The 12,802-nt window shown below is 45.9% G+C and overlaps 1 protein-coding gene across 1 annotated transcript in view; it reads left to right on the top strand.

Moving 5' to 3' along the window:
• The window catches only part of ABHD17A (abhydrolase domain containing 17A, depalmitoylase), a 101,445-nt gene that overhangs the window by 76,693 nt on the left and 11,950 nt on the right, over nucleotides 1–12,802 (top strand). Inside the window, exon 2 of the mRNA XM_086947168.1 lies at nucleotides 7,352–7,546. Within this exon, the coding sequence (XP_086803294.1) occupies nucleotides 7,352–7,546 (195 nt within the window). The remainder of the gene's footprint in view (nucleotides 1–7,351; nucleotides 7,547–12,802) is intronic.

Here is a 12,802-nt window from a genome sequence, read left to right as displayed (position 1 = left end):
ATTGACTTGCTCCTTTTCCCTGATTTCATTTGTTACGTATTATAAAGGGCAGTTGTTCCGCACAGTAGTCCTGCTTTTTCCTCACCAGCTTGAGAGCATTTTGATTGATTGGGTGAGGGTGCTTGCATGCCTGTTGCTATGAGTGGAAACCCTTGTTTATTTTCACAGAAATGATTTCATTGCTTAGGGCTATGAGCGGTTTTGTAGAAGCTTTTGTAAAAGTGGAAGTGCGTAATTTGATATGGGAGCCAAGGGGAATCCCCTTCAACATTTTATACTTGTACTGGTCGCACCTAGGATTGCCCTTGGAAGCCCCAAGCTGCACCCGTGGCTACACAGGCCACGACCGTAACAAACCAGGGGTCCCCCATGCCCTGGAGAAGTCTGTGTTCCCCTAAAGGTGTGCTTCCAATTATCCTTTCCTTTTGTTGTATTGCTGTACCTTGTTCTGAGATAGCATAGTGGGAACCCCCACCCCTACCCCCACCTCAGTAGTGTTGATTGAAGTACGTTCTGGGGGATTATTCTCAGCCCCAATCTACAACTTGTATATATATTGTGTATATATATTGAGTATATGCATGTGTGTATGTATATTGTGTATATCTATATCTATATCTATATCTATATCTATATCTATATATATATATATATATATATATATATATATATATATATATATATATATATATATATATATATATATATATATCCCCCACCTCCTCCAACTGAAGGCAGTGAACCCAAGGAGGATGCGAAGGGTAGAGAGGGCGGGCTGTTTTGACACGGCTGCTAGTCTCTGAGTGAAAGGTGGAAAATCGGTTGTATCATACTGTTGTCTGTAATCTGTCCTGAGAATTCCACACCAGGCAATGCGAATCCCACTAGCGCCGGTTCATCCTCTCACACACCATGTTGGATACCTCGACTGCCATCAGGCGTCTCGGCCTCGAAGCATGACAGGAGCTCTGTACTGCTTTCAAGAGATCTCGTACAAAGGTCTCTTGTTGTGAAGTTAGAAAGGAAATTTGGGCCCAGTGCCGTCAAGCAGAATACTATTCGAGAGGATTCTGACTAGAGAATCCAACTCCCTATACCACGCCAACTCCCTATACCACCCTCCCCGAATGTATCCAAAATTGTTCTAGACGAGATCACTGCAGACCTGCTTTATTCACTGCCAAAACTATACCTTCGCAGACATTGTACTGTAAAGAGAATACGCTAATATTAAATGTGGCAAAATCGAAGATGATGGTGGTAACAAGACAAAGGACCAGGAAAGGTTTCTGGAATATAGCAGGGAACCCATTGAAATAGTGACCACCTACAAGTACCTTTGCATCTGGTTGGACCACAGAGGGTGATTAGCTGCGCATATTACCGTACAGCGGGGGCAGCGAACGCCCTCGAGGAAGCATTCTGAAAAGTAAGAAAATCAATGGGCACACCAGACTTGGCACCCCCATCTTAAGGTAATAGACTCAAAATGTTTAACTACAGTGGAGTGGCTTATTGGGCAATGGTCTTTAGAGATAAGTTGGCAGCATGGCTGGATAGAGCACAGTCGGTCTGTTACCGCAGAGTGTTCTTGTTACCAAACTCCACAACGCACGCACAAATCCGCATGGAATTCAAGCTGACATCACAGCAGTTGCTGCTAAAAGCTACGTTTGTAGCCTACTCCTTAAAAGCTAAGCAGGCCCAGAGGAATACTTTAAAGAGCCTCGTTTGGTCACCAATAAAAAAACACTGCAAGGAAATGGAGCAAATTCCGAACACATTGGAGGCACAACAAATCTGGGAAAATTCTCTCCCCACAGCTATTGCAACAAAACTATTAACAAAACAAGCTGTATTGACGGCGGAACGTGATTTATTGTCAGTTAGAAACCTAATATAAAACACAAGGATCCACCTGTAGATGAGATTCTATAACTGATCCCTTCTATTCTCACTATGTTAGAGAATGATATTGATAAAGTGAAACTAGTATACTTGCATCCTCACTTATGTGTACATATGACTAGTTTCACTTTATCAATATCATTCTCGTTAACATAGTGAGAATAGAAGGGATCAGTTATAGTCCTGATGAAGAAGCCCCAGAGCTTAGAAACATGTTGACTTGATTTGGAGTATCCGCACATTAACACAGGAAATCTCCGACCCACTGCTTTTAATAGGGCCCGCTCCAGGGAATATTAAAGTTTTTAGTCCACAGGGGCCAGGTACTTTTTAATCTCACTTTTCACTCACCCTTGACCCTTCCTCTCACAAACTCCTACACTACACATAGTACTGAAAATCAGTGCTCCCACATAGTCGTAGGTCGTAGCACGCCCCGTCCCGCAGCGGGACAGGAAGACCAACCAATGTAGGAGACACACTCTAACCAGTGAGAACTTCCACTGAAAGAAACCCATTTACAGGTGGATCCTTGTGTTTTATATAGATTTCCAGAGGAGGACATATCCACCTCCAGTGCCCTTCCAGGACACTACCTCTTCACTCCCTCTTCACTCCCTCTCTTGTTTTTTGTAGTTAGAAATTTAAGTCATGCCAGCTTGGCGTCAAAGCTCTACAACTGTGGGGCACTGCTGTATTATCTCGACGTCCCTTAAGCCAACACTGAAGCTCCAACTAATTAGGTTACGTTCGGCCTAGTTCCTTTGCGCGCATATAGGTATGGACAGAACTACCGGGAGCTGAAGCTTACACAGTGCCTCTTCTGCGGAAACGGGGAAGAATTGCAAATTTATGTTTTGTGTATCTGCAAGAAATTGACCACTTTAAGGAAATTCTGGCTTCGTCTCATTTGGCGCATCATCAATGTTCGGTCTTGCCAAGATAAATGAAGAGAGCATGAGAGGTGACTCGGCGCAAATGGCTGCACATTTTATGAAGTTTGTCGGCAGTAACCTTAATGAAATCCGAATAGATCTCTTAATTTCAATGCTGCCTGCACACCAATTCCGGGCACTTTTCAATAATATTGAGATATTAACAATATCAGTTTTTTCTTTATATAGTTTTTTTAAAATGCAATTCATTGTAATGATTTTAAGTAATTGTGCAATAAAATCTATCTGTCTATCCATCTATCTCTTCGCGGAAGCCAGGTGAGTAGGAGCCAAATCAATTTTCTCTTTCTTTGCACCCTTGATTTATGATTGCTGCAATTTCCTCTGACTGAAGCACCCGCTTCTTTTCCTTGCTTCGTTTGGACCCAGTCTCGCTTATTATTGAAGTCATTCTTTTGGCTTTGTGCACATCTGGCTATCCAGCATCCTCCTCTGTTTTGGCAATCCAGCTGCTGCTATGTCCCAGGCTCTACACAATGTTCTCTCTGTACAAACATAGTTTATTCTCATATCAGCCTCACTCCAGCTGCTTTGTTTTCCCATTCCACATCACCTTTCAAATTCTCTTTTACTAACTTATCTTAGTATGTTGTTTTGCAACTTCTGATTGGATTCAAAAGCGTGGACTTCTTTCGTCTTGTTTCTTTGAAAAGGCGTGGAGGGTGGCTTTCTGTAAGGCCCTGGGGTTTGTAATCTTAAAAAGGCCATGACTTAGCCTGGGCTTTCCTGTTGCAAATGTTGGTGGTGGCGGACGACTAGTTTGTCTGGAAACAGATTTTCGCTGGCTTTGCATACACCTGCCTTAGCACTGGCGCACTGAGGGCATAATCCAGAGACCCATGATAGGATATCAAGGCAGTAGTTTAAACTTTGGTGGCATATTATGATTGGCTGGAAGCTGTACATTTCTAGGCTCATCGACGTTTGGAATAAACCTGGATTATTATTATTTTTTATTTTCCTAAATAGTTTCTAGGAACGAAGGAAGACCTGGTCTTTTTAAAATATGGCAACCAAGGAAGATGTGGAATGGGAATGATACATATTTGCCTTTGAAACCACCTCACTCGTGCGTCCATCTCGGAGCCTTTTTTATTTTTAAATCCTCTTTAAATCTCCTTCACTCGCACACTTTAAGAAGTACTTATGTATAACCTAGTTGAGTCACGTGATTGGCTCCTTCCCTTGTCTGCATATCCGTGTAAAGTGAGGCATTGGTGCCTCCGCCACTTTGGACCGGAAGTCCAGGTTCAAACCTGGTGGCGCCTCGGAAGCTCTGTGGTGGCTGCTCTCTGCCGGCAGTCACGTGATCAGGGCTATTCCAGGACATGGACCAGTAAGAAACCAGGGAATGAGGACACAAGAGCTTCATCTCATTGGTCACGTGCCATACATTCCAAAGGCCTTGCCTGCTGCGTGTTATTGGAGCAGCGTCCTCCGTGGATGTTCAGACCTTTAACTGTGCCACAGAAGGGTGACTTTAATCACTGAGCAGCATTACTTGCATTACGTCGTTCTTTGTCATCCTATAGGTTAGGTACTAGTTTTATTTCCTACTGAAGAACAACACTCTCCCAGGACTGCAAGGTGTAGCCAAGGCTGCAGGCACCTGTGATGTAGAAGGGATCTGCTTTTCAGGGGGGACCCTGTGCGTCACTTCCGCTCCACAGCCCTAGGCATTTGCAGCCAACTAGAACCACACTGGGATTATGCGATGCTGCAGCAGCAGTATTTTTCACACAAATATACTTTGACCAAACTTGCCACATATTCCATCTGCTGCATAATTTGCAAATTCCAGCACAAGAACATGTTTCTTGCTCAAAAGTTACAAATAAATATGCCACACGTGGTGCTGCGCAGTGGTACACCATTTGCACACGCTGTCTGGTCAATTTACAGTTGTTCATGCTGTATTTCACGTACCACTGTGGTGAAACTTTTGTAAAGACAAAATTAGAGTGTGTTGAAGTGATAAAATTGTGAAGTTAAGTTATTTTAATGAGCTTTTCCTGCTGCATAATTTGTTCTTCCATTACTGCATAATTTGAGCGACTTCTTTCAAAGTACACTATGATGTGGTAGGGTAGCACTTAAGGAATTTCCACTCCTCTCACTATTCTATAATGTGATCATTTATGATGTCCAGAAACACCAGGCTCTCTCTTACGGTGACCAACAATATGATCATTATGCAATAAATGGATTACCAAAGGTTTACTGCTTTTGACTGTTTTGTTAATGTTAATTCTAAAACGCAGCATGGGTTTAAAAATTACCACTAATAAAAGCAGAAAAAATTGCAATTTTTTTTGAAAGATAATCCAAAATGTGTGTGCCAAGTGGTAAATGAGCAGCCATACTGCACGGTCTGGGTATAGTAATGTAATTACTGCATCCATTTTCGGGGGGATCTGTTTATTAGGGGTTTTTCATGAAACATTTACATCCAGTAAGTTAACATTGACCCAGTACTGGGGTGTTCGTAAACCGTTGTACATTACGAGCATCAGTTAATGCAAGCATTCCCTAATCAGTTTTTCTTCCCCTTGATAAATGTTCTGAATAGCGTATGCAATGCATAGCAAGTATATGCATTCTACATAAAGGAGCCCTATATGTAGGGTAAACCGTGATAATCGATATAATATTGCTGTAGATAACATTGACACTCCAACTCGCTTGTGAATTGTGGAGCCACGAATCTCCATGTTAAACTGTTGTAAATGGCTTTATACACCATGCAGTCGTAGATCAAACAATGTAACCCTAGATTAATACCAACAGGGTAACCAACAAAAGGAAAGAGGGGAAGATTTGCTGTTGCTCCATGCAGTTTCTAGTCGCTATATAATGAATACTCTTATTGCCTTGGTTTTCTAGTGTGCCTCTCCTCTTGTTCCATAGTGTACACCTTTAGGATCAGTAGAACTATGGGGTCCCTGGCATGTGGGTGCGCATTGGTTTATTTGCAGATTACATTTCTTTATTATCAGTATCCCCTTGAGAACTCAAAGCCGATTGTAGGGCCATCAATATTGCATCCCAGTTAGATGCGATAGGGAATTTACGCAAGTCCAAAGTGTCCTCCCTGTGGAGCGATACTCCTTCTGCCCTAGCCAAGTTAAGTATCGAGTAGGGCCAGGCCTGTAGAGACGGGGGTTCACCAGATTTCCAGCATCTTGTGATGAGACGCTTGGCTACCATAGGCCAAGGACCAAAAATCTAGTGGTGGCTCAGTTTCCTGCGAATATGCCCAGCAACACAGACCTCCCATGAGTTTGAGAGCACCCTATCCGTGTACTCGGACAGGTACTGTGTCATCCCCTCCCAGTAGCTTCGCAGTGCGGGGCACAACCATAGCATATGTAGGATATCCGCATCACACAGTCTGCATTGGGGCAACATGCATCTTGTCTATGAAAATGCCGATTAATTTTGTCTGGTGTAAGATCTACCCTGTGCAATATGCAATACTGGATCAATCAGAACCTTTTGTTGCGAGGGATGAATGTGGGACTCGCTAGTATTGTTTCCCTTTCCTTGGGTGTGCATGAGCGGGCCTAATCTGTTTCCGGCTGGTTCGAAGGGGTGCCAAGTCTACCGCCGTCTCTGTACGGTGTGCGTCTGCGAACCATCTAGTAAGAGGTCTCCCTACACCCAAGACATGTACATATTGCATTATGAGATGTGTTTGTAACTCTTGTGCAATGTCTCTCCAGTGTCGTTGCAGTGTGTTTATCCAGGATGTCTGACTAATAAAAAGGCCCAGCGATATTCCCTCTTCCTCCACTAAGCAATCACATGTCATAAGTGTACCATCGCAGTAGAGGTCGCCTATGGTGTAAATACCCGCCTCGTGCCAGTTCACAAGTTCAGCCGGCATCGTCCTCCTGCTACACCTTAGGCTTTCCCAGGAATGGAAATGCTGGTGCATATGGAGTGATGTGCTTGGTAAAAAAACAGACCTGGACGCGCAAGCAGCGGTGAGCCACCTCTACTAGCAATGGAAGCGTCTTGGGTGGCCTAACGTATGGGTGGAAAAGATAAAGTATTGCATCTAAGGTGTATGGAGGACCATTCTCTGCCGTGTCTGACAGGTCAAGTTCCGCTACCCACCTGGCCTCCCACTGTATCTGGGGCAATGTAATTATTGCATCCATGGCCCTTGATTTAACAGGGCACTCCAAATATGCGCCAAGTTGCAGCAAAAAATGTTTAGTTCTGGTGCTAAGGACGCTGCACTCTGGGCACAAGGCTCATCATGTCCACCTTTGTTTACTCCCTCTTGTTGTGCCAAACTTCCTGGAGGAAATAAAAAAAAAACCTTCATCCCAGACAGGGAAAAAAGGGACAACAAGGAGCTATACCAGTATTGGTGGCACAGTTTATTGCATCTCCGTTCTCTCTGACCTGCCTGTACTGCCCTAGTCTTGTGTGTAAGTGTCTGTCTGCTCTCCATTAGTCACCTCCCTGTCCTTTCTCAGGTTCACCATCCTCTTCTCGCATGGCAATGCAGTAGACCTTGGACAGATGAGCAGCTTCTACATTGGCCTGGGCACACGGATCAACTGCAACATCTTCTCCTACGACTACTCCGGCTACGGGGTCAGCACCGGGAGAGCATCTGAGAAGAACATTTACGCCGATATCGATGCAGCGTGGCAGGCCTTGAGGACAAGGTAAGTGTTTGCAGAGGTAGATCTTGAGGAAGAGGTGAATGTTTGGACTGGTGGTCTTGATGACGAGGCACATATCTTTATACTCTGGCTTTGAGAATGAAATGAGTGAGTTTGCGAGTGTCTACAGAGGCAGGCCTTGATGGGTTTGCGAGTGTATGCAGAGGCAGGCCTGGATGAGTTTGCGAGTGTCTGCAGAGGCAGGCCTGGATGAGTTTGCGTGTGTCTGCAGAGGCAGACCTGGATGAGGAGGCGAGTGTCTGCAGAGGCAGACCTGGATGAGGAGGCCAGTGTCTGCAGAGGCAGACCTGGATGAGGAGGTGAGTGTCTGCAGAGGCCGACCTTGATGAGGAGGCGAGTGTCTGCAGAGGCCGACCTTGATGAGGAGGCGAGTGTCTGCAGAGGCCGACCTTGATGAGGAGGCGACTGTCTGCAGAGGCCGACCTTGATGAGGAGGCGACTGTCTGCAGAGGCCGAACTTGATGAGGAGGCGACTGTCTGCAGAGGCAGACCTTGATGAGGAGGCGAGTGTCTGCAGAGGCAGACCTTGATGAGGAGGCGAGTGTCTGCAGAGGCAGACCTTGATGAGGAGGCGAGTGTCTGCAGAGGCAGACCTTGATGAGGAGGCGAGTGTCTGCAGAGGCAGACCTTGATGAGGAGGCGAGTGTCTGCAGAGGCAGACCTTGATGAGGAGGCGAGTGTCTGCAGAGGCAGACCTTGATGAAGAGGCGAGTGTCGGCAGAAGCAGACCTTGATGAGTTTGCGAGTGTCGGCACTGGCAGGCCTTGATGAGGAGGCGAGCGTCTGCACTGGCAGGCCCTGATGAGCAGGCGAGTGTCTGCACTGGCAGGCCCTGATGAGCTGGCGAGTGTCTGCAGAGGGCCACCTGAAGACTAGTGAATCATCTGGACACCCAGATGTTGAGAAAAAAGTGAGTGAGTACACAAGGTGGCCTTGAGGACAAATTGAGTGTCTGCACAGGAAGCATATAGAAATAGAAATTTCTTTAAAATAAAGCGAGTATTCGCTCTGGGTGGCCTTGAGATGGAGTGTAGGAAAAAGTAGGCTTCAATGGAGAGACGTTACTCTATACAGGCCATTTCTGTGAGTGTTTGCACTGGCAGGCTTTGCGAATGTCGTGAGTTCCGCTCTGGGGAGACTTTAAAAGAACCCTCCTGCTAGTGATGTCCATGTAAGTTTCAAACCCCCAGCAGACCATCAAACAAAGAAACTATCTGTAATTTCCTTTGACGATTGTTAGCGATGCAGTACTGGGTAAATAGAACATTTTTTTTCTCTACACTGGATGGTCCCTTTAAGAATGAAGAGAATATCAACATGTGAAGCTTTGAAAATGAAGTGGGCAACTGCACAAGAGAGCTTCAGCAAGTAGGCTTTGACGGTGAGCGGAGACTGTGCAGGGAGGCCTTGAATTTGTTGTGGTCTTATAAAACATTAACTCAGTAAAGGTGGGCCGAAGAGCTTGGTACAAGCTGACTGCACATGCATTTCAAATACAATAATAATCGAGGTAATCGAGGAAAGTAACAATAAGATAAAATGGAACAAAAGCCGAGCTAGCAATTCCAAGAAAAAAGTATAGATGCGAATACTAGAGTTTGTACAAAATTATAAAATGTTAGTACTATGCAAAGGTGTACTGCGGGGCGCTCGTTTTATACTATTCAGTGAACATATATACAAGGGCAACCGTGGGGGTGAATTTTATAGCAACGATAAGACAGAAGTCCAAAAGAAGGGCCTTTGCTTGGTTTAGTGTGAATCAATAAGGTAGTTTTTTTTAAATAAGCATTTAAAAAAGGTGTTCGGGCTGGGCATAAAGAGGTTGCATTTTAGAGATAGCAGGGCGGTTAATTTTTAGATCTACAGATTTGCAAATGCACTCCCAAAAAATAAAGGCCAATTATTGGCTGAGGGGCCTTTCCTTCTGTCCTGCATTGCAGATTCACAAATCTGTTGCGTTGTGATTGGCAGACTGTCACAGAAACATGTTTGTTGCAGCTGCCATTACCCTACACAGTGCATGGAGCACCATGTTGGAAACAATCAAAAGATACAGGACATATGGGGGGCACCCTGACCACCCAGGCCCATGTGATCTGCTGTCTTTAAAGGTGATGTCCACAGACATTGGCATATGGCCATTTAATTGGACCATAGTAAGGGCCACTAAAATTATGTGATTGTGCTACAGCAGTATTTTTCACATAAATGTGCTTTTACCATACTAGCCACATATTCCATCTGCTGCATCATTTGCAGAGTCTAGCAAAGGAAAATGTTCCTAGCTCAAAAGTTACAAAAAAAACAAATATGCCACACATGGTGCTGCGCAGTGGTAGTGGTAAGGGCTGACTGGTCTCCTTACAGGAAAATAGTATTATGTGCTCTACTGCTACTCTTGGGCAATGGCCACAGGCGGGCATTGGCCACATGCAGCAGGTTGGAGCAAGACCCAGTCAAGTCCCTGCAGACGACCCCGACTGCACTCTACCATTGGCCATCGGGGGCGCTGGTTGGGCGATCAAACTCTGTTGTGCTAGGGCTGAGGAAGTGCACTGTGGGTAGCGGAGCATTGCGGGATGCCACTCATGTTGGATTGGGAGGCTAATCCTTGTGGCCAGTCAGCACTAAACACAACCGAAGGCTGTGCTCAGTGGGACTTTGCCACTGGGGTGGGTTGAATGATGGGCCTAGCGAGAGAACAGACTCTGCAGCTAACAAACACCCTGCCATGGTGAGAGGTCAGACCCTGCAGCAAATCCCAGCGATTTAGGGGCCGAAGTCCATATAGAGTGTGAGGTTCTCCACCTGTGGATGGTGGGCACAGGTCCATGCCGGAGACTAGGCCAACGTGGCCAGTGCCCACTTGCATAGTGTGGGTAGACAACCTGCGGTGGGATAGGTGCTGGACCTGGCTGGGAGACAGACCGTGCGGCTAACCCATGCTGCAGAAGGCCATGTGACCGTTGAGGAACAGGTGAATGTGCACAGAGGCATTGAAAATTAAGTGAGTGTGTGAACAGGGAGCCTTTATAAACGAAATTGGAAACTGCACAAGTATACCTTGAGAATTCAACGAGTGTCTGCACAGAGAGGCTATGAGAATTATGTGACTATCTTCGTAGGATTTCCCAGAGAATGATGTGAAAGTCAGCACAGGGAGGCTCTGAGAAGCAAGAGATTGTCTCTACATTATGGCCTGGAGGATGGAGTTATTGTCTACAGATGATGGCCTTGACAAGGATGCCATTACAGTGGTGCATGGCTGCCAGCCAGGCCTTTAATGGTTGCCCAGGAAGGTCTTAAAAACAAACTGGATGCGTTCTAGAAGGACCCCGACAAGTCATGCACATGCCAAAGCAGAGTCTAAGAAGGTGATTCAGGTCTATCCATGCAGACCCTCAAAATGTGGTGTCTGCGCAGGTGGACCCTCAAATTAGTGCATCTGCCCAGGCATGCCCTCCGAACGTGGTGTGATTGTCTAGACGGGCCCTCAGAGCACATTGTGTCTTATGATGTGGGTCCGCAGGAGGAGGGCCCTCAGAATGAAGTTCGCCTGTCTTGGTAGGCCCTAAGAGAATGACGTGTTTTGTGGAAGCGGGGATTAAAAACGAATTAAGTCTGAATCCACTGATGTCTCAAGATTGAGGTGTCAGTCTGTCCAGGCAGGCCCTGGGAATGAAGCAAGTGCATGCTTGCATCTCATGTCTCAGGAAAAAGGTGGCGAATGTCTGCTAGAAACCCTAAGATTGAGCTGTGTCGAGGCGTGTCTTGGGAGTGTAGTGAGTGTCTTAACAGATGGAGCCTTGAAAACAAGGCTGGTGCCTTTCCAGGCAGGCTCTAAAAATGTGGTGAGTTGTCTTTCCAGGAAGGCCTTAAAAATGAGGTGTTGGCTGAGGAAAGCCCTAAAACGAGGCAAGTGCATATCTGCCTATGTAGCAGCTGAGAATATGGCGCTCATGCGCCAAAGCATGCCTTAAGACCTTGATACTCAAAGTACGGCCCGGGGGCTGCATGCACCCTCCTGACCTCTACATGCGGCCCACTGGGCTGCTGTTTGCTCGTCTCAGCACTGACATTAAAAAAACAATTTCAATATACAGCAAGCACTTATTTAAAGTTTAATTGCAGTTAAACCAAAGGAAGTAACTAGGCCCTTAGCTTTAGGAACACCTTCATTTTTAAAGACAACAAATATAAAAATACCATAGTCTTAAAAAATTCAAATAGTGCATTTCACCTCAGTAAATCAAACTATAGCAGTGCATTTAGAAGTATTTTTTTTAAGTGATGGTTTTCAAACATGAATTTAGAAACATTCATGCCCCCCGCACCCCCCCCCCCCCCCCCTCGACGAGAATGTCATTAGTGATTACATCCAAGCACAGGAGAAGGTTTTGTACAGCATGCATCCTGAAGTCATGTATTTCGAGGTCCTCTTATATGTGATCATGAAGAAAAAAGGAGAGAAATTGAAATAAAAGTTGCCCAGGGTCACACAATTTGGTCAAGTGGAGAGGCCGAGATTCCTCCTATGTTTTCTGGTTTCACATTGCTCAATTGAGTTCAGCCAGTAGATATACATTCTTCGCTTCCTCTACACCCACTTTACACCCCGTTCCCCCGCTGGCATCAGTGCGGCCCTCGGTCACACCAAAGACCAAACTTTGCTGCCCCAGGAAAATATTTGTGAGTACCCATGCCTTAAGAGAGCTGCGAACGCCGGTTTGTGCGAGTACGGGTGTCTACACCAGAAAATTGAGTGAATCTGTACCCAGCCGGACTTTATAATGAGGGTCTGTTGTGCTCTGGCAGGCTGCCCGACCAAGGCATGGGTAAAAGAGAGGATGTCTGTCCAGTCGAGCCCGAAGGACTACTTACAGACTTTCCAGGCAGACCTAAACCCTAAACCCAAGGTTCACCATCTGCCAGGTGTCTGGTTGAACAGAGCCTGAAAATGGGGTGCGGACAAGCAGGCCCTGGGAATGATGGGAGCACATGCAGCTCCTTAGAATCAGGTGTCTGACTCTCTCTCCAGTTTAACCCTAATCCTAAAAACGCGCCAAGTGTCTGCCCAGACAGATCACTCAGTCTCCAAAAATAGTGTTTCGGCCCTCCTGACCTTGAGGTGAGGTGAGTGCATGCAGGCCCTCTGGACGGGTGAGTCTCTGCCCAAGCCCATCGTGTAGATGCAGGGGCTGCTGCATCTGTTCTGTCATGTGATCACGGCCTCCA

Source organism: Lissotriton vulgaris, chromosome 12 (assembly GCF_964263255.1).
Source record: "Lissotriton vulgaris chromosome 12, aLisVul1.2, whole genome shotgun sequence".
Lineage (NCBI taxonomy): Eukaryota > Metazoa > Chordata > Amphibia > Caudata > Salamandridae > Lissotriton > Lissotriton vulgaris.
This window is presented reverse-complemented; position numbering and strand designations above follow the sequence as displayed.